The sequence below is a fragment of the Glycine max genome, chromosome 16 (assembly GCF_000004515.6).
Source record: "Glycine max cultivar Williams 82 chromosome 16, Glycine_max_v4.0, whole genome shotgun sequence".
In the NCBI taxonomy this organism is placed as follows: Eukaryota; Viridiplantae; Streptophyta; class Magnoliopsida; order Fabales; family Fabaceae; genus Glycine; species Glycine max.
The window spans coordinates 35,987,011-36,006,744 of NC_038252.2; the positions used below are offsets into that span (position 1 = coordinate 35,987,011).

General features: G+C 30.2%; 2 protein-coding genes across 4 annotated transcripts; one reads left to right on the top strand and one right to left on the bottom strand.

Moving 5' to 3' along the window:
• Positions 1–6,752: 6,752 nt before the first annotated feature.
• Positions 6,753–8,273, top strand: BFT (phosphatidylethanolamine-binding protein BFT). Of its 2 annotated transcripts, NM_001249668.2 has the most exons (5): positions 6,769–7,035; positions 7,157–7,218; positions 7,307–7,347; positions 7,622–7,865; positions 7,945–8,265. In NM_001249668.2, exons 1-4 carry the CDS (start codon positions 6,838–6,840, stop codon positions 7,837–7,839), a joined length of 519 nt encoding a protein of 172 aa, NP_001236597.1. In that variant the 5' UTR covers positions 6,769–6,837; the 3' UTR covers positions 7,840–7,865; positions 7,945–8,265. The 2 variants fall into 2 exon arrangements, with proteins under 2 accessions (XP_025981757.1, NP_001236597.1); XM_026125972.2 differs by having other exon boundaries at positions 6,753–7,035; positions 7,622–8,273.
• Positions 8,274–11,164: 2,891 nt separating this feature from the next.
• On the bottom strand, positions 11,165–19,418 carry LOC100812809 (E3 ubiquitin-protein ligase XBAT33). Of its 2 annotated transcripts, XM_041010608.1 has the most exons (11): positions 18,855–19,418; positions 18,668–18,727; positions 18,151–18,222; positions 17,713–17,894; positions 16,281–16,441; positions 16,142–16,200; positions 16,014–16,060; positions 15,785–15,928; positions 13,250–13,341; positions 11,658–12,207; positions 11,165–11,286 (listed from the first exon to the last, which is right to left on the bottom strand). In XM_041010608.1, the coding sequence occupies exons 1-10, from the start codon at positions 19,029–19,031 to the stop codon at positions 11,666–11,668; spliced, it is 1,536 nt and encodes a 511-aa protein (XP_040866542.1). In that variant the 5' UTR covers positions 19,032–19,418; the 3' UTR covers positions 11,165–11,286; positions 11,658–11,665. The 2 variants fall into 2 exon arrangements, with proteins under 2 accessions (XP_040866542.1, XP_003548210.1); XM_003548162.4 differs by having other exon boundaries at positions 11,165–12,207; positions 18,855–19,415.
• Positions 19,419–19,734: the final 316 nt, after the last annotated feature.

Below are 19,734 nucleotides of genomic sequence, written 5' to 3' on the forward strand. Positions count from 1 at the left end.
TGCCACGTCAATGTTACATCAAACATATGTATGAAACAACCATATCAAAATCACGTCCAGCATCATGCTAACATCTTATTAAAATATCTTTAAAATGTCAGGTCAAAGAAAAATTTGAAAAATTGACATCACACTAAATATAACTGAATTGATACATAAAAAAAATATTCTAAAACCCAATTAACATTGTTATAAAAACATTCATAATCATAATATTTTACATTCGAAAAGTAGAATTAAGCTTTTCCGTAAGATATTTATGATTCTAGAATTAAGACTTGATTTTGATGTAAGGTAGTATCTGGTAAACAAGGATGAAAAAGAATAAAAGTGTGAAGGATGAAAATGAATAAAAAAAAAATATGAAAAAAATTATAAAAGAGATGAAAGATTGAAATTAAAGTAGTAGGTAAATTATATAAAAAAAGTTAAAATATTAGAGACAAAGCAATAGTTCCTTTTAACCTTTAATGTCCATCTATGTTTTTCAACCCGTTAAGTAATAAATGTTTTTTAAAATTATCCTCATACTCGATTATTAAAATTACATAATCATTTGATCACATAATTAACTATGTTACAAACATAATTAATTGTATTATAAATATGAGATAAACTCTATCAATAGATATATAATTGATCATGATATAAGCATAATCAATTATGTTAAAATCAGTAAATTTCAATAGTCTACATAAAATAGAATAACTAATTATATAAGAAAGAAAAATAAAAGACCACAAGAATCATGAGTTTTGCACAATATTTTTTGGAAGCATTTTTTTTTTAACTTATAACCCAAATTCACTTTAACAAACATCCATCCCACAACTTTCATCACTAAATGACCTCAATTTCAAACTCAGACTCTTATATCAAACACACCTTAAATCAAGCGCCACCCAGGAAGACAAAAAGAATATTAGATAAGAAAAGGTAAGTGGAAGTTAACAATGAACATTGCACCCTGCTTTTCAGCAGACACGGGTGTTCTGAAGTGTGACACTACGTGTCAAGTGTGGAAAAGTTAGTTCCTTGCATTTGCAGTCTTCAAATTCCCATTGTCATAATCCTCCGATAAAGTGAGAAGACCGCAAGCAAAAGACAAAAGGCTGCCATTCCTTCATTATTTTGCCGATCAGTATAATCCAATAAGTTATAACTTATGACTCAGAAACAAAAAAATGGAGCCCAAAAAAGGGTACTGTAGGGGTGGGAGGCTCATTTGATTCTATTTTAATATATATTTGTTTGTTTATAAAAAAAAATGTTTGATAAAAATAAAATTTGAAAATTATTTTAAAATATATTTATTTTTCAGTTTTCAAAAGTAAACAATACAAATATCTTTAAGTTGTTTTAACTATCTATTTTTTCTGTAAAAAAATCTATTTATTTTTTATATATGTTTTAGATTGTCTTATTCTTTTCTCTTTGAATGTCTGATTTTGGGGGGTTAAAGGCAAGAAAAGTAAAAAATGGTAATAAAAAAAAAGAAGAAAAAATATGTATAGAAATTGATATAAATACTTCTAATAAATAAATTATGGAAAAACTAAGAGCAATTTAATCTTTTAATCATAAAAATGAGTTTTCCTATGAGCTATCCGTTCAAAATATGGGTATTTCTCACATAAAATTCCCTTTCACTTCTTAATTAAGTACCAAACTATTGAAGGAATAAAAGATTAGTTGTTTGGCGTCTTCTTTTTTATTCCTCTCTCTCATTCTTTCCAAAGATAATGTTACTCTTACTCTCTAAATAATGTTTTTTAAAATTTGTTTGATAAAATAATTTTTAAAAAATTAAACACACCCTAAAAGTTCCGTAGCATGTTCCACTTAAAAAAATTATGCTTCAAGAGTGAAAAACAAAATGAAAATTTAATTTTTTTCTGTAAATTAATTTTCATTTAAAAATTTATACCTCAAATAAGAAAACTACTGAATTTTAAAATTATGAATTTATTTAATAATGTATTTTTCTTCAATTTATTAATATTCTTTAATTCTATTGGTTGAGATGATAAAAACACAAATAAAACTAATAGGTGCATTTTTACTTGTTTAGTTTTAAAAAGGTAGAATATTTGAACAAGAATTGGAAAAGGATTCGTCTTAAGAGCTGAAGATAAAACTAATCGTCGCATGAGTCAAATGGTTTATAAGATTATTTTGAAACTTAATTATTAAAATAATTGAAATATCAATTTAAAAGAAAAGAAAATTTATATTATTTCAAGCCCCTATATACCAACTAAATGAGGGTTTAATAGAAAGTATTATTTTTATTAAAATAAATTTATTTTTAAAATTTCTTTCAAGAAAATAATAAAAACAAATAGTTATTTAAAATCCATACGTTAATTTAAAGAAAATATATTTTATATTATTTAAAAGTTCTTAGATATCAATTTAAGTGTATATATAAAATAAAGATAAAAATAACTATTTATTTTTTTAAAAATATTGAAAAATTAAAATAATCTTTTATCGGCATATAATTTTCTTAAAATAAACAAAATTAAAGACAGGTATAAGTCTAATAAATAAACAAATTCGTTTATGGGTGGACACTAGCAATAGGAAAAATACAATATATATATATATATATATATATATATATATATTGAGACAAAAGATTACCATAAAAATTGATGTGATGGATTAAAGTACTGGAATAAACATGATGGTATCGTCGAGCACTTCTTAGAATAATTAAAAAATTTAAGACCAAGAAAAGACGGGCATTGGACACTTGTAATTGTACACTGTCACTGGCTGCAATAGATAGATATGTCTTGTTCTTCATGTTAATTAGTTTACATGGCAGAATATAATTAATATATCCTTTATATAAACATATGAAATTGTGATAATTGATAAAACCATTTCATGTGTCTTTGGGAAACAGACAGAACAATGTAATGGAAATTTATTACTAGGAAATTGGAAAGCTGAAAATATAATAAACTATTAGTAGTGATCAATGACTTTTTCTTTCTCTGTTCGTTTTGTGCGTATTCTTTTTCTTTTTTTCTTTGCGTGTTCTTCGGTGTGTTTCGGAAGAAGTGGGGAAGAGAATAAGACTTTTGTTATATACGTGACATAACTCAATAATTTGTGATAAGCTTTTTTTCTGACTACTACAATAGTCGCATAGCGATACGAGAAAAAGAAGGTTAAATATAGACAATTTCAATCCAACTTTTTTTTTATAAATATTAATGGTTAGATTGTTAATTTTTATTAGTAAAAGGATTTGAATCCAAAAACAATTAAAAGGTTTAAATTATGTCTATATAAAATAAATGATACATGTATAATATATTGAATACAAATAATGTATTAAAGTTAAGGTTAAATTATTTAAATAATATTAAATTTAATCTTTGACGAAAATAATTTTTTATTAAATTATTTATCTATTGATCGAATTCTAAATTAGTTAGAATACATAAGATTAAGATAAAAAAATTTAATAATTAATCCCTATGATAAAATTTAAATCATCAATATTTCTAATTGTGAGAACATCATTAGTTTTGGTAAGTAGTTAATGTCAAAAACCGTGACTAATCTTAATTAGACTGTGACTATATATTAGATTAATATTTCTCTTCTAACACAATTTATTTCGTACTAAAAAATTAGTTAAAAATCAAAACTTAAATTATTTCGTACACAAATCATTATTAGTTGTATGAATGGATTGAAAACAGAAATACTGATGATTTAATTTGTTTCCTCCACCTCCTCAGAAGTTGAAGAATATATAATAATAACTGAAGATAAAATAAATAATTTTGTTGTAAAAGATTCAACAGGCTTTTTATTATTGTTATTATTGATTCTTATCGGCTCTTTTAAGCTGTCAGACATTAATCTAGGTGAAATCGATTCTACTCAAGCTAGCAATTAACATGTCAATTCACCAATTACTATGATGGAATTTCGTTTATTGACTTGAAGTCGATTAATGATAATTAGCATTTAGTGTATTTTATTGTGAATATCTTAAGTTTAAATTTCACTGAATAAATATACAAGCGCCAGCATTTAGTATTTTATTGTGAATATCTTAAATTTAAACTTCACTTAATTAAATATACAAACACGAGATAATTAAGATGCATGGTCATCAAGTTCTTTTCTAGATCTTGTTTGCGGTGTAAATATACACACTGAATAAAATCCCTTAAATTTGAAATATATAGATACTTTTGTGGACTTTTTGGTATAGATGGATCATAAGTATTTTTTACAAAAACTAATTTGTTTGAGTCTTTTACAATCACTATGAATAATATATATATATTTTAAAATATTTAAAGTAACTGTATATTTGATAAGGACTCGAATTTGAGAGAAATTTGACAATTTATAAACAATTTCATTTTAACAAAAATATTAATATTTAATATTTCTTTTCAAAAATTAATTCTACTTCACATTATTTCTCCTTTATTTGAAATCGCGTCTTCACTGGCCCCATTGACGTGGAAGGTACGCATTATAGTGTATGGAAAACGAACATTTTTCCTTTTTAACACGAGTCCAAACACCACGCAGTAAATTTTGAAAATGGAAACTAAGTTATCAAACCCCAATCAATCATGTTCCCTAAACGTGATTTTGGTGCCAAAACAACAACCATCTAATAGTTAATTGAGAAACTAACAAATATACGTGGATTTTTATTACCTACAATATAACTTTGCATGCAATTTCAGAACTCCTTCTAGCCGTAAGAAATGGTCATATCCCAAAAAAATATCAAGAAGTGTAAGGTCATGTCAGGCATGCGTGGCTGCCTAACAAGGTATTGGAATGTGTTCACTTCACTGTATTTGCAATGTGATTTGTAAGCGTGTTTTATATGCTGCTTTTGCTTTTTTATTTATTTATTTATTGTTTCATTTCCAGTATTGGAAAAGAAAGGTTGGTCAATGGTCAGTGGGAAAAGAAAAGACTTCTATTATTTAAATATCAAGTTTCGAATATCGTATTTAATATATATTTCCAGTAGATCAATTAAAAATTATAATAAATATAATTTTTAAATAATTATTATAAATGTCCACAAATTATATATATATATATATATATATATATAATAATTTGCTATTAAATAATAATATAAAATTAGTTTACAGCGTTAACATGATAAATTTTATATTAAGTATTACATAAATACTTGGCATAAATAAAAACGGACAACAGACGTGGTCTCAAAAAAGTTGTCAAAAAACATCATTGCTCGACGGGAAACGAGCCTTAACTGAAACTGACTTTTTTTTATGAATTAGATCGATCGTTATTTCTACAAAAATTTTGATTAATAAGGATTAATTGGGAAAATTATATCTATTTTTTTAAAAGGAAAATATTTTCAAAATAATAAAAAATACTAAATAATTTTATTAACAAAGAAATATTTAAAGATGAGACATATAATATATTTTTTATTATAAGTTCTTTTTGATAAAATAAGTAAGTTTATAGTTTCCAATTTAATAGAGAATTATCTAATATTTAATGTAAATGATGATTATAATTTTGATAAAATTATTCATTTGAGTTATAATAATATTGTAATTCATAAGATAATAAAATAAGTTTGATAGAAGTGTTTTTGGTTTAATTATTAGTTTCTAAATAATTTTTTATAATAATAAGAAATAGAGATAGAAAAAAGTAAAATTTTGATAAGAGATGAAAATTGGAAAAAGTTAAGAATTTAGAAATGTATAATAAAATAAACAAATATGAATTCATAAAAGATGAAAATTAAATATATGTATGATGATGATTTGGTGAATATTTAACCAATTTTGATGATAAATATGTTAATGTTTTGAGGAATTAATTGATTATGTTTTAATTCCTCAAAATTGATAGTCAATAATTTTATTTATAGACTTAAAATAATATCGATCGAATTATATAATTTCAATATATATATAAAGAAATTTCTAATTACATTGATATGATATTATTAATTGTTTTCGTATAACTTCTTTGTAATTGGACTAATTGGTACTTCAATTTATCAAAAAATACTTCTTCTCTGATGCTTTTTAATTACACATGCATGAATTATCGAAATTAGTAATTAGTAATGTTAATTGAAATAATTTCTTTCGATTGTATAACCAAATTTATCAAATTTTTATCATATTCTACTTACTTTTTAAAGGATTCTCCCACAAACTAAGTATATCAAAATTTAATTTCATAATTTAACCAAATTTTACATAAGAGAGATATCAGTAAGATTTAGTTTGTCCGCTGAATTTAAAATACAAATCCTGAACTTGATAATATTTCTTTTTCATTGATATAAGAAATAATGTGCATGAAATTCAGCACCTTATCAAAAAGTTGAATTCTAATTCGCCAAAGATATATTATAATGTAGTGGGACAAATAGCACACATTCTTCATTCTGGTTTCGCCAATACGTGAAGCACACATAGTAGATTCTACCGTTAATCACACATAAACACTGATATATACAATTCATGAACCTCAAGTGACTTAGGATAAATAAATGTAGCATATGATCATTATCTCTAGCTAGCGTGTCCCATTAAAATTTTTGAAGAACCCAAATTTCTTACCTAAAACGGAAATCTTTTCCCGAAATAGACAAGCCTGTGTGGAATCTCTCTTTATGCTTCTAATCCAAACCAAGCTCGTTATCACTCTCTCCAAATCCTTTTGGCGCCTATAAAATGCCTTCAAAATCTCTCACTTCACATATATCCTCATACACAAAGTTTTAATTACAGCATATTTTTTTCATTTTCTTCGATCCCTTCACTTTGCAATTTCATGTCTAGGCTCATGGAACCACTTGTTGTGGGAAGAGTGATAGGAGAAGTGGTCGACATTTTCAGCCCAAGTGTAAAAATGAATGTGACATATTCCACCAAGCAAGTTGCCAATGGTCATGAGTTAATGCCTTCTACTATTATGGCCAAGCCACGCGTTGAGATTGGTGGTGATGACATGAGGACTGCTTATACCTTGGTAAATTAAATTACTCATTCACCCTAGATATATATTTGAGATTATATGTCTCTACTAGTACTAACACTGGGTATATATATGTGTCCACTCTTCTCCCCAATTGCCAAACGGAACCCTCTAGATCATGACTGACCCAGATGCTCCAAGTCCTAGTGACCCATGTCTAAGGGAACATCTCCACTGGTTTGTATAATCAAAAACTCTCTATTGTCTATATTCTTTGTACTATGTATCAATTCCCTCACATCAACTTTTGGTGCCAATTTGCCAGGATGGTTACAGATATCCCTGGCACCACAGATGTCTCTTTTGGTTAGTCTCTCTCCTACTTATCTATGTTTCTTAATCTAAGGATAATGGTTATTCTTAGAAATACGGTTCTTTCATTTCTATGCATTATTAGTGTAAAAAAAATTAAATAATTAATCAACAAGAAGTCATTATTAATATGACTTTTAGAATAATTAATGTAAAAGTCAAATAAATTATCAACTATATACAATTGGATAACAATATATATATATATATATATATATAAAGAAAAAGGATATGATTTTGAAAGATCCTTGTAATAATATTCTTACAGGAAAAGAGATTGTAGGCTATGAGAGTCCAAAGCCAGTAATAGGAATCCACAGGTATGTGTTCATCTTGTTCAAGCAGAGAGGAAGACAAACAGTGAGGCCTCCATCTTCAAGAGACCACTTCAACACAAGGAGGTTCTCAGAAGAGAATGGCCTTGGCCTACCAGTTGCTGCAGTTTACTTCAATGCTCAAAGAGAGACTGCTGCAAGAAGGAGGTGATTCCTGAAGAAGATGAAGAAGAAAAGGTTGCAGCAGTAAATAAAATTAACTTTATTTTAACCTTAATTGTCTCATAATGAGATTTGTTTCCTTTGGTTTTCTTAGGGTTTGGCATGGTTGAACAATAAGGATAAGTGTGTTTGATTAAATCTCTTCCTCTCTTGAGTTTTTCCTTTGGAGGCCACAAGGGAAATTGTGAGGTAGATGGTGTTCAAAAGGTAGTAGATATTCTTGATGTACTTTGTACTTCTAGCTATTATAGGTTATGGGAAGTTGGGGACCAAACTAGTGTTATGATCCTTTAAGGATCTATATATGATTTGTGATAGGAATTAAGAACATAGCTTTACCAGAGCTGTGTGGCTTTCTAGTAGAGTGTAATGATATGTGTGATGATATAATTAATGAGAAAGAGGACATGTGTTATATGCAAAGCTGTTACTTTCTAACACTTTCAGTGGTCGAGCTCTGTCATTTCAATTTCTCCACCCTTCAAATGAGAATTGCTGTCATGATCACATGCATATCTATGATACTTTTAAGTTTACTGAATGTGTCTAAGCATAAATGGCACAGAGCAAGTCCTTCACATACCCCATGGGGTGTATGTGTACAAAAAATTGCCTAGCCCTTAACAATTGTTCATTAAACAACAATAGTCTATGTCTGTTGAAGACAATGATAAAGTTAAATAATCTAGGATTAAAATTTGAGGGATGAATTTATTAAAATATCTTAACACCAAAGTATAAAAAAGGAGCAAAAATGTAGTCTTAAAATACAAAAGGACAAAAGATGGTATATATAAAGTTGAAGTTTAAACTTTAAAATATGCATGATTGGGCTTTTATTTCCTGTGTTTTCAAGCATTAATTTTTCTTTTGAAAAACAAAAGATATTTATGGGATTCTAACACCACTCAAAAGTTAAATTTTTTACGATTAAATTTGTATTCAATAATGTGTTGTCTACACTTTATAAGTTGTAATTTTAGGAAAATAAAGGGTGGACATTCAAATGTTAGATAACATCGAGAAAAAGAGAAATGTAAATATAATAGATTATATTGCATGTGTTTGGAAGTGTGTTCACAAACATGTTTGAAAAACCAAGTCTATTTCAAAGAGAAAAAAAAAATATAGAAGCTACTCTGGCTAACTTTTGTTTAGACAAATTAAATTATGTCTTACAAACATGAGCCCAACACGTTCATAATGTGATAATAAAAGTAATAATAAAATATTTTAAATAAAATGGTATTCATGCATCATTATTTATAATTTTATTTGTTTAACAACTAATAGTTTTTGTTACAAATAAAAAATCGTAGTTATTATGATATGATAATATAACATTACAAATCTTTTTTTAACTAGCAATGATATCCATACAAATAATTTTTTTATAATTCATTTTCATTTTATTTTTTTTACTTATTTATTTTTTCTTGCATCATATATCATATTTATTATTTTTTTTCACTCTTCCCAATCACCCCAGTTCACCCATTTTGGGAGATAGATCATAGATGTTTAACATTTTTCTATTCTATTTGTTCATTGCATCATATATCATATTTATTATTAATATTATGACTAACATGACTAGAAATGAAGCATGAATATCATTGCTTAATTATTTGGTGCCATCCCACTCTCCCACGCATTCTCTGAAAAGTGTGCCTTGGGCAAGTATATTATATGCAAAACCATGGAAGAAACAAAAGCTTGGTGAGACAAGACATACTACAACAGCACAGCATTAGCAAAAAGTAATAATTGGCCTTATTAAGAAATGGCGCGTGTCTCTTTTTCTATGGATGCAGACCTCAAACGTGGCAAAACATCATTAGTTAGATGTGACTGGCAACTACGTGAAGGAGCAAATCACTCTTCCAATCCCAGAGAATTTCTCTTCCATGCATAATTTAGTTTCACATCATTGACTTCCCTAAGATATTTTAGTGGGGCCATTAATAAGGATGATAATAATAACATGTAGGGTAGTAGCCATGCAACAAACTCTGCTTTCCCATGCTAAGTGATAACACGTTTCGAACTTATGCTGGAAGCCAAGTTACTCGATCAAACCTTGGTCAAAATAAACACTGGTTCGATTGAATTAGTTAGTAGCTTGGTTACACATCTATTGAAAAGGTTGAGGTTTTTTTTCACAAGTATTTATCGAAAAAGAAAATATAAAAAAGCAAACTTTTTCTATAAATTTTAATCAATTTATACATTTATTTTTTATAAAAAAAATTATCATCTAAGTTCTCTAACTGATTGTTAATTTGTTGAGCTGAAAATAAGAGAAATGGTTTTGGGGGTAAAGAAAAAAAACCATACTTTGAAATCTTTTCAATTGGTAATCACAAAGTATGAAGTGAAAAGAAAAAGTTATATAGATCACACTTAAAAAAATGTTTCTTTCCAAATTGAAAAGAAAAAACAAACTTTTATAAATGTAAAAGACACACATAACTTTATTTATATCATATCATTTTTCATTTAAAAAATTTGTTATTATATATATATATCCTGATAAATAAAATAAAAATTAACTTTTTTCCATAACAACTATCTCACTTTCTATTATTTTTTTGTTCGTTTCCTTTTTTCCCACTTTTTCCTAAACCAAACATACTCTAAAAGACGAAATGCATAAATTAATTTTAATCTATAAAAAATACTCAATTTATTTTATCTTGTTTTCTTTTTTCTACAAGTAATATAAAAAATATTCAAACAAAACTAAATACTTGAATAGATATTTTTTTTATAAAAATATATAAATAATTTATGATATATTTATAAGTTTTTTTATTTTATTGAACAAATTCTTCGCAATATCTTATAAAAATAACTTCTAATTTATATATAAAATAATTTAGCCTTATTTTCTTTTCAATTACAAATAAACTGTTAGTGTATTAAGATTAACTTCATGATAAGAAATAATCAACTAATTTTTCATGAAGGTAAAATAAATAATTATTATACAATTTCATGATAACACCGTGATTTTGTGAGAGAGAATTAATTCTTTTATGTTATTCAAACACATTGTAAATAAAGTCTTCTAAACACATGATAATTCTTATAGAAGTGTTCTCAAGAGAAACAAATCATTTCACTTGTAAACACACAATGTAAAGAAACAAATCATTTCACTTGTAAACACACAATGTAAATAAACTTAAGCATGTTGTCACAAGATTGATTCGTGACCATATGAATGGAGAAAATGTGACTGGTAATTAGTCATCAACTATAAGTTAAAAAATATTCTTGGTATACAAAAAAAAAATCATGCAGGGACAAAATTAGTTGAACAAGTACTTTAGCATAACATTTAGTGTTGATGGGAGAAACACCCTCGAGATCACAAAAAGGACAATTACAAATGTAGCAACAAGCCGTTACAGCATTCAAAGTTCTTGTAAACCTATAAAATAAATGATAAACAACATATATTACACAGAACTTCCTATCTGAAACAAGCCAAAACAGATAGCTATTTTTCTTTTTCCTCTCCTTTTGAAATAACACCTGGTTTTTCTATGATAAAAAAGAAATCCAATTGCAATCAATTGCAATAACAAGCAGCTCATACTAATTTTACTAATGCTCTCTAAATATCATAACTGAGAACTAAAAAGGTGGTGGGATGCTGATATGCAAGATTATCTATCACCTCACATATACATCCATTGGACTTTCACCATATGAGGCTGGTTAATAAGATAAACTATAGACTCCTTTTTTGATCTAAGATTGTATGAAGTATCCACAAAATAAGAATGGCCATGTACCAACCTCTTAGGTCAAGCATTTATTTCTGAATTGCATTGATGCTCCCGACTGCAACTTCTTCTACCCCAAAACATGCCTGAGCATGTTGTTTTCTCCAGCCTCGGACCATCCATTTTATCCTGATCCATCATCGAAGCATGCGAGTGGAGAGGCGATCCACCTTGTGCTTCTGCTTCCCGGGGTTCAAATGATGGACAAGGACCATTGTTGCATGTACACAGAGGAATTGCTACAGATGGAAATGGAGTGCAAGTGACAGGGCAAAGCATCTCCGATGGAACAGAAGCTACACGGTTTCTTCGAATCTCAGGGGTATGAGAAACAGTCGGTCGATCTAGGTCACATGGATGTAGCATGCATGGGGTACACAGGCTGAGGGACACGTGTAATTTATTTTCTTTTGCTTGGGAACCTGGTAATTTGACAAAAGAGATAATTCCATGTCTACAAAGGGGACAAGGGATAGAGCCAGGAGGCCCACACGTCTCCGAAGAAACATTGCTTGTTGAGCAAAGATAGAGTGCACATCTTACACAAAGCTCATGCCCACATCCTGCATGGAGAAGTCTTGAGATCAGTGACATTATGAAAGCATCCACCAGTAAGCTCAAATGTCAAGCACTCTGCAAGTCTTTAAAATGACTTAGGTCTCGTTTGATTTGGTTTCAGATTAGAGTTTTTAAAACTTGCTTCCAAAGCTGTTTGAAAAATTGTTTAAGCTCAGTTTTCAAACTGAATGATATAAACGAAATAATTGTTTGGTAGAACTTTTCAGGTTTTTAAAAGGGATGAGTTTTTTATCCATATTTTTAGTTGTGGTTTCAGTGTCACTGACGTTCAAATGACAAGTTTATTACAAAGTTAGCATTAATTAACATGGTTATTTACAGTTGTGCAACGGTGTTGTTATAAAAACTGTTAGAGAACATCTTTAAGGTGTTCCTGTTTTATAATTTCAAAACCAATATTTTGGAAATAGTTTCCAAAATAGCTACAGAGAACACAATAATCAAATAAGTTTTTTTTTACTAAAAACTGTTTTAAAAACATAAAACAAACAAGGCCTTAGTACTTCATATTGTATATAAAGAGTGGTTGATCTAGCCCAGTGAGCCTGCACTTTGTTAGTCAGTCTGTTTAGATAGCTAGTTAGAGGAGTTGTTAGCTGTCACATCAGCCATAATTGATTGCGACTGTATTAGATCAGTATAAATACTTGTACCCTAGCATTCTTTCATTTGAATAACAACTCAGAATGTCAGTTCTCCCAAATTCTCTCTGTCAATTCTCATTGCACCATGAAATCTAATTTGGTATCAAGAGCTTTTCATGATCCAAACACCATGAGCTTACTCAATCCTCTTGATTAATAAGTTTTCCATTTTCTGATATCCTAAACTTGAATGTGTAAAGAAAAGTAAGTTGCAACTTGCCCCTGGTTTTCAAAACGAAAAAGAAAACATGGGATTGCTCAGGAAATCTCATATTGCTTTCCTTCTTCACTTTAGGAAAGAACTGCAGATCATTAAATATCCTCATGCAGACAAGCAGGCATATATACTTTAAACTGATATCCAAAAGATAGAATTCAGTACCTTCTGCAGCCACTGAACATTGCCTCTCCAGGCAAACAGCACAAACATCAACTTCGTTAGAGGAGGTTGTAGTTGATTGCAGTCCACACTCTCTGCAGTTATTCAAGCCAATCGTCCATTTGCATCAGGAGTATACAAGAGAGAAATATTTTAACATTTAATTATACTTTGGTACATCGGGAAAAGGACATCGACTAAAAAAGTAATTTTCTCTTTCTCCTTGTCTTTCAATAGATTGATAACTTTATTTCTTTTGATACTATTGTGTGGTTTTTAAGAATCATACAACAGGCAAGATCGTTGCATTTCATTCTAAACAAGACAAATGGGAGGATCCACAGTGAAAATGACTTTGGGCCCAACTTCTAATGTAAGAAATATTTCATCATGAATATAGGTTTTTCTTATATGCCCTATATCTTGAATAACTTACAGAAACCCAGTGTTGTTAGCATTTGTCTCAACCTACATCTTTTATGGAATATACAAATCACTTCCATACCAAAGATGGATAAGTTGACTAATATTGGTAAAACATAACAAAACCTCTGTTTCACTTGTAATAGCAACCATAGAAAGCAGTGATGCATATCTAATACATTTAATTTAGCAAGTACTGTGAGCAATCATATCATGAGAACTTTGCAACTATTTTCCTATTAAAGGCCTACTGATACCAATAACAAGATACATAAACATGGCTGGAATCCTAGGTTCAAAGTAGTGATCTAGGGCTTGTAATCCTCAAGAAGGTCTTTGACCCTATCATGAAGGGAATACAGGAGAGAGAAAGGAAAGCCTATTGTACTGTTGTAAAAATTAAAATATTGTATGAACAAATTTAAGATAGAAAGCTTTAGATAATAGAAGGAATTAACATGTTAGAAAACCCTCACACATTTGTTTTTTTAGGATAATATATTTTTTTTATGGAAATATTTTGTTAAAAGAAGTAAAAAAGAACAAAATAAAATTATTGAAATGGTGTTGATATAAATGTCATCCACAATGTGTATATATATATATTAAGGCATATCTAGTGAGAAACTCATTTTTATATAAGAATGAAAAGAGTAAATTTGGGTCATATAATCGAACATGAATAGTCAACATTTAAAGTCACATGATTACTTAAAAGAATCATGTGAGTTATAAAAATACTTACATGACTTGTGTGCTTTAATCTTGACCATTCGTGATAAGATCTAATGATTAACATTTATTCTTCTCATTCTCACATTTTATATAAAAATAAAATAAAAAAATAAAAAATAAAACTCTCATTAAATACATTCCCTATGTGAGAGTAGTTTTGTATAAAAGGGGTAAGAGGAGTAAATCTAGACCATCAAACTATATATGGATGGTAGGACTAAACGTTATTTAATGATCACATGACTACTTAAAAAAGTCAAGATTTTGTGATTGAATCTTAAATCTTCATGATTCTGTCTTATAACCAAGACTCACTCCTTTGAATCAAAATAAAAGCCCTCTCACATGATACATACATGGTTTAATGATAATTAATATGAAGATCCTCCCACACCATGCTATCCAGCTATTACAATTATGTTGGAATATGGACTGAGGTTATGTGTGGAATCATAAAAAAATAAATGAAACAGATTTATTTGATTTGATTTAACAATCAATTCACACGTTTGGAACTTATTACAAAAATGAGATTTGAATTTGCTTACAAATTAAATTATATCTTTGCAAACACATTAAAGATTAATAGAGTTGATTTTGTATTAATAATATACTTTATTACCCTCACATAAAAAGTTATATGACTTGAGGGCAAAGAAATCAATTCAAAAAACTGAAAACTATAATCCACTCAATCCACTCAAATTCAAATGAATTTCTATATATATGCACAACTAAAATGGCAATGGATTCCCAGGCAGGAAGTGAGAGGATACTCATTTGATTTTTATATCACAAATTGGAAACTAAAATTGAGAAAAGTGTCATTAGTCCCATAGGCTGAATAATGAACACTAAATACTCAAGTAATTCTTCTCTCCCGAACATGCAAGGAAAATCAAGTTTAATTTTTTGAATTTTGTACCCTATAATATACTTTATTTCATCAAACAGACAACATTAATCATTCTAGTAATCTCTTGTTCAATATTTTCAGTAATAAATCTAACATCTAAATACCCTCGGCCATTTCCCCAAAGTATTATTTGTTGACATCACGTTAGACATGCACAAATAAAAAAAATTAATGTATAATTTATCAGGTAGACAAACAGCACAGCACCCCATTTAGCACATCAGGAAAATGGACAAAGTCCTTCATAATTGACCCTTTCTTGTAGTGTATAATCAATTATTTTGTTGTTCGGAGAAAATTAGGTTGGATACATATTTACTTTCTCATCTTCCCAAAATTTCTTTGTTGGTTCTTTTCCCATTTAATGTTATTTACAGTCCCCAATATTTTCCAAAATATTTCCAGAGCTGTTCTCCTTGCTGTTTATCATTTTCATTATCTAGATATATTGACTGCAAAGTTACCTGGCAATGTTGAGCACACTCATGAGAGGCAAGGATAAATAATTTGAAGAAGGGAATGATGATATTGTGGCATCAGAAGTAGGTGTCAACAATGGTTCAAGCCAATGACGCCCCCACATCCGAGCAACATCAAGTGGAAGCCATCTGGGGAAAAAAATTCAAATCTATATCATTTATGTTATAGGGAAGGTAAAAGTTTGTACTAAAATTTCCATTAACAGTATCTTACCCATTGCAGTTCAAAGCCATCCGACTTGCACCTCTTGCAAGGAGGATCTGAAAAAATTAAGAGCATGATGGCATATTCAAAAGAAAAGACCAAATGGAATATCTCATCAAAGTTCATGAAATTCTTGCCTGACAGCATTTTAAATTGCCTCCACAAGCAGCATAATGCAATGGAGTGCTTCCAGCCCCTATATCAATGAACATCAGTAATTTTCAAGAAAAAAAGAAAATAACCATACATTTGTCAGCAAATTAAACAAAAGACTACCTATTAAATCCATTGATGTACCATAATGAAATGTCGCAGCTGACACATTTGCATTAAGATCAAGTAGCAGTTGTACACAATCAAAGTGCCCATTTAATGCAGCCATATGAAGGGCAGTAATACCAGCATCAGCTGTTTTGTTTACAAACTTGGACAGCACACTGCACTGGAATAAAGTAAATAAATAGCAAGAAGATAACATACAAAAATTACAGCTTTGTAGAATAGTCATGCCTCAAAACATTCTTAATATCAATAAAACTAAAAGAAAACTCAATAATTTAGGGGTGTAATCTGGCCGAGTTGGGTAGGTTTTGTGCTATTCAGAAATCCAAATCAATTAAACAATGATGGGTTGGGTTCTCTGATTTTTTGTAGGAAACCCGAAACAAATCAACACAATCTCTATTGGGTTGGTGATAAACATAAATATTAAATATCGATTAATTCCTCTTTCCTCCCAAAACATCCTTGATTCATCAATCATCGCACAACAAACGGCACCCACAACCTCATTGCCCCCTTCAACTTCAAGAAGCTCAAGCCGAGGAATGAATTTGTTGCTGGCAGTAGAAGGGCTGAAATGCCGGTGACCCAATCAACGGCAATGAGACCGTCACAGATGGAAAAAAGAAGCCCCCTAATGATGCCAACATGATTAGGGTGTTCATCAGAAGCGAGAAATGGTGATTCAGCCGGCGGTGAATGGCAAACCCATAGATCATGTCCCCACTGCTGTGCAAACCTCTGCCAAACCCATCAGAAATGCCACTGCTGTGTAAACCTCTAGAAGGGTGGTGTCTCCACCATGGGTGATGCAGGGTTTGGCCTTGTAGAGGGGGATTGTGGGAATTGCAGAAAACAAAGCCAACTTCACAAGCAAAGCTAAGCAGTGCAAAACTACAAATCTCACCATGGTTTTGGTTTATAATAAGGGTGTTGATTGTTGAAAAATCTGGTGTAGGGATGTTCAGATTCAATTGTATTACTTCAGGTTTGCATACTCATAACCCGAACCGAATAAAGTCAGGTTCAGTGATCACGGTCCAATCCAAACCAATTACACAAACCAAGCCATAAAAAATTGGGTTTCATGTATTAGCTCGTACCTTACATCCCTACTAAAAACTGTCATAATTCACACAGAAAGTTAAGCATAGCTCCTCATAATTAATATTTTTATCCAATGCATAATTAGAATATTATGCAGTAACTAAAATGGGTAAATGCATATGCATGAAACTGTAAAAATAATAATGGGTAGATAATACTAATTATATGATGACATTAATGCAAAGAACGCTTTAATACAAGCATGTCACCCATGGTGAAAATATCTTAGTAATTCAACCAAATGAGACAAATATAAAAATCACGTGAAATTCACTGTTTTAAGAATTACAAAATGAAAACTTGAAAAGGAAAGGCGAACCTTTGTTCATGTTTGTTTTTCACATTTGATCCATCACCCTCAGCATCTATGCGAGCATGTAAAGCTTCAAAAGGAGCACTTGGAACAAAATCTGCCAAGACAAGCCTAATGCATCTTGCATGCCCATTGATGGCTGCAAAGTGAAGAGCTGTCCTACCGCTGAGATAATCTGCTTTCACAACCTGTTATCAAATTAGTTATAGTCTAGTTATTCTTGTAAAGAAACTTTAACCATGTGAATAGGATAATACACTTGAAGACAACAATTCCTTTCCCACCCATCCGACACAGTTTCAACTTTCAACAACCAACCCTGTAAGGCTGTAACCTATGGTCTCCATCCAACAGTTCAAATATAACTAAAAGACAAAAAGAGGGAGAGAAAAAAGAACAGTGAAGAGAATGAATTCCTTCCATAAATGGAGAACTCATACTCACATTGCATCTGAAGAGCAGAAGGGTCTGCACAACTTCCCAATGACCATATCTACAAGCTTGCATCAAAGCAGTCTTCAAATCAAGAATCAAAACAAACCAAAATCTCATTTAGTAAGCCATATTCTGATTTCTGAATCAGTGCATCATAAACATGCATAAAAGGAAAGCAACATGCATACAAAGAAAATTGTGTAAATCTTTCACATTATCATGCTGACACCTATTGAATAGGCACCAGACCCACCGATCTGTGAATAATCATAATGCACACACTAGCTATGTCAGTGTGACACGGAATAGAATCATACAAAGGTGTAAATTCATATTTTTTTTCAATTTGTAACACACAACATCATCATCCAACATTGAAATTCACCAAAATTCATCACATCATTTGCAATCAAACCGTGTAAATTCACCAAATCAAAACCAACACCCACAAAACCTAAATCTAAATCCAAAACCAACCTGCCATATTAATCACATTAAAAAAAACCACCAAAACAAAAAACCGTACCTGCCCACAGTAATTTCTCGAATTCACATCAGCTCCATTTTCAAGCAACAATGCCACAATCTAACAGAAACCCAGATAAACAAAATCAAAAAGGGGGTCGATGAAAACGGAAGAGAAAAAAAAAAGACTTTCAAACATGAAAATGAGAAAAACGAAAAAAGGGGTGGTTGAGATTGAGAATTGAAACCTCGTTATGGCCCTTGGAAGCTGCAAAATGAAGAGGGGAATTGAGACCCCCGAAAGTTGAGTACTTTGCAAGACAAGGGTTGCATTCCAGAAGCATCTTCGCCTCAACCAAATCGCCGTCCCTCGCCGCCGACACCAACCTCTCGCCGGAAGCCGAACACCCAAATGAATTCCCCATCACACACACACACACTAAGTGAGATCAAATCTTCACAATGGAGGCTCTAAAAAACAAAGAAACAAAATCCAACGAGAGGGAGGAGGCGAATCTTAACGCAATGGGGTGTGGTGTGTATTTATGATGTGAAGAAATTTGGAAACTTTGCTTTAGGATTTGGTGAGGAAGAAACTGTGATGGTGACGTGGCACCTTCCTCTCTATATCTATCTAACTTTGTGAGACAGAGAAGGATAAAACAAAAAGAAGGGTTGAAGGTGGTAGCTAGGAATGTGATTGAGGTCGGTGTTAATGGTGGTTTTGTTATCTGATGCGGAACAAAAGGGAAAGGTGAACAGTGAACACAACACAAATTTATGAAAGAAAACGAAGGCTCTCACTTTTTATTTATGTTCTGTTCTTTGCTTCTAAGTGAGTCTTGCTTTGACTTTTTTGTTTGTTCCTCCTTGTTCGATACATTGGTTAAAATTCTTCCTATATTTTTTTAATGATTACTAGTTGCAAAACCGCCACTGCCTGACTTGTTATTTTGGTTAGATATAGCTGTAAAAACTTTCATATTGAAAAGCTTTTAGCTGGTAATTATTTGTGATAGTGGGTGGGTTTTAAAAAATAGTTAAAGGATAAATTAGAAATAGTTGATGCACGTTGAGATGAATGTATACACTAAAATAGATAAATATAATTTGTTTTTAAATGTGAGG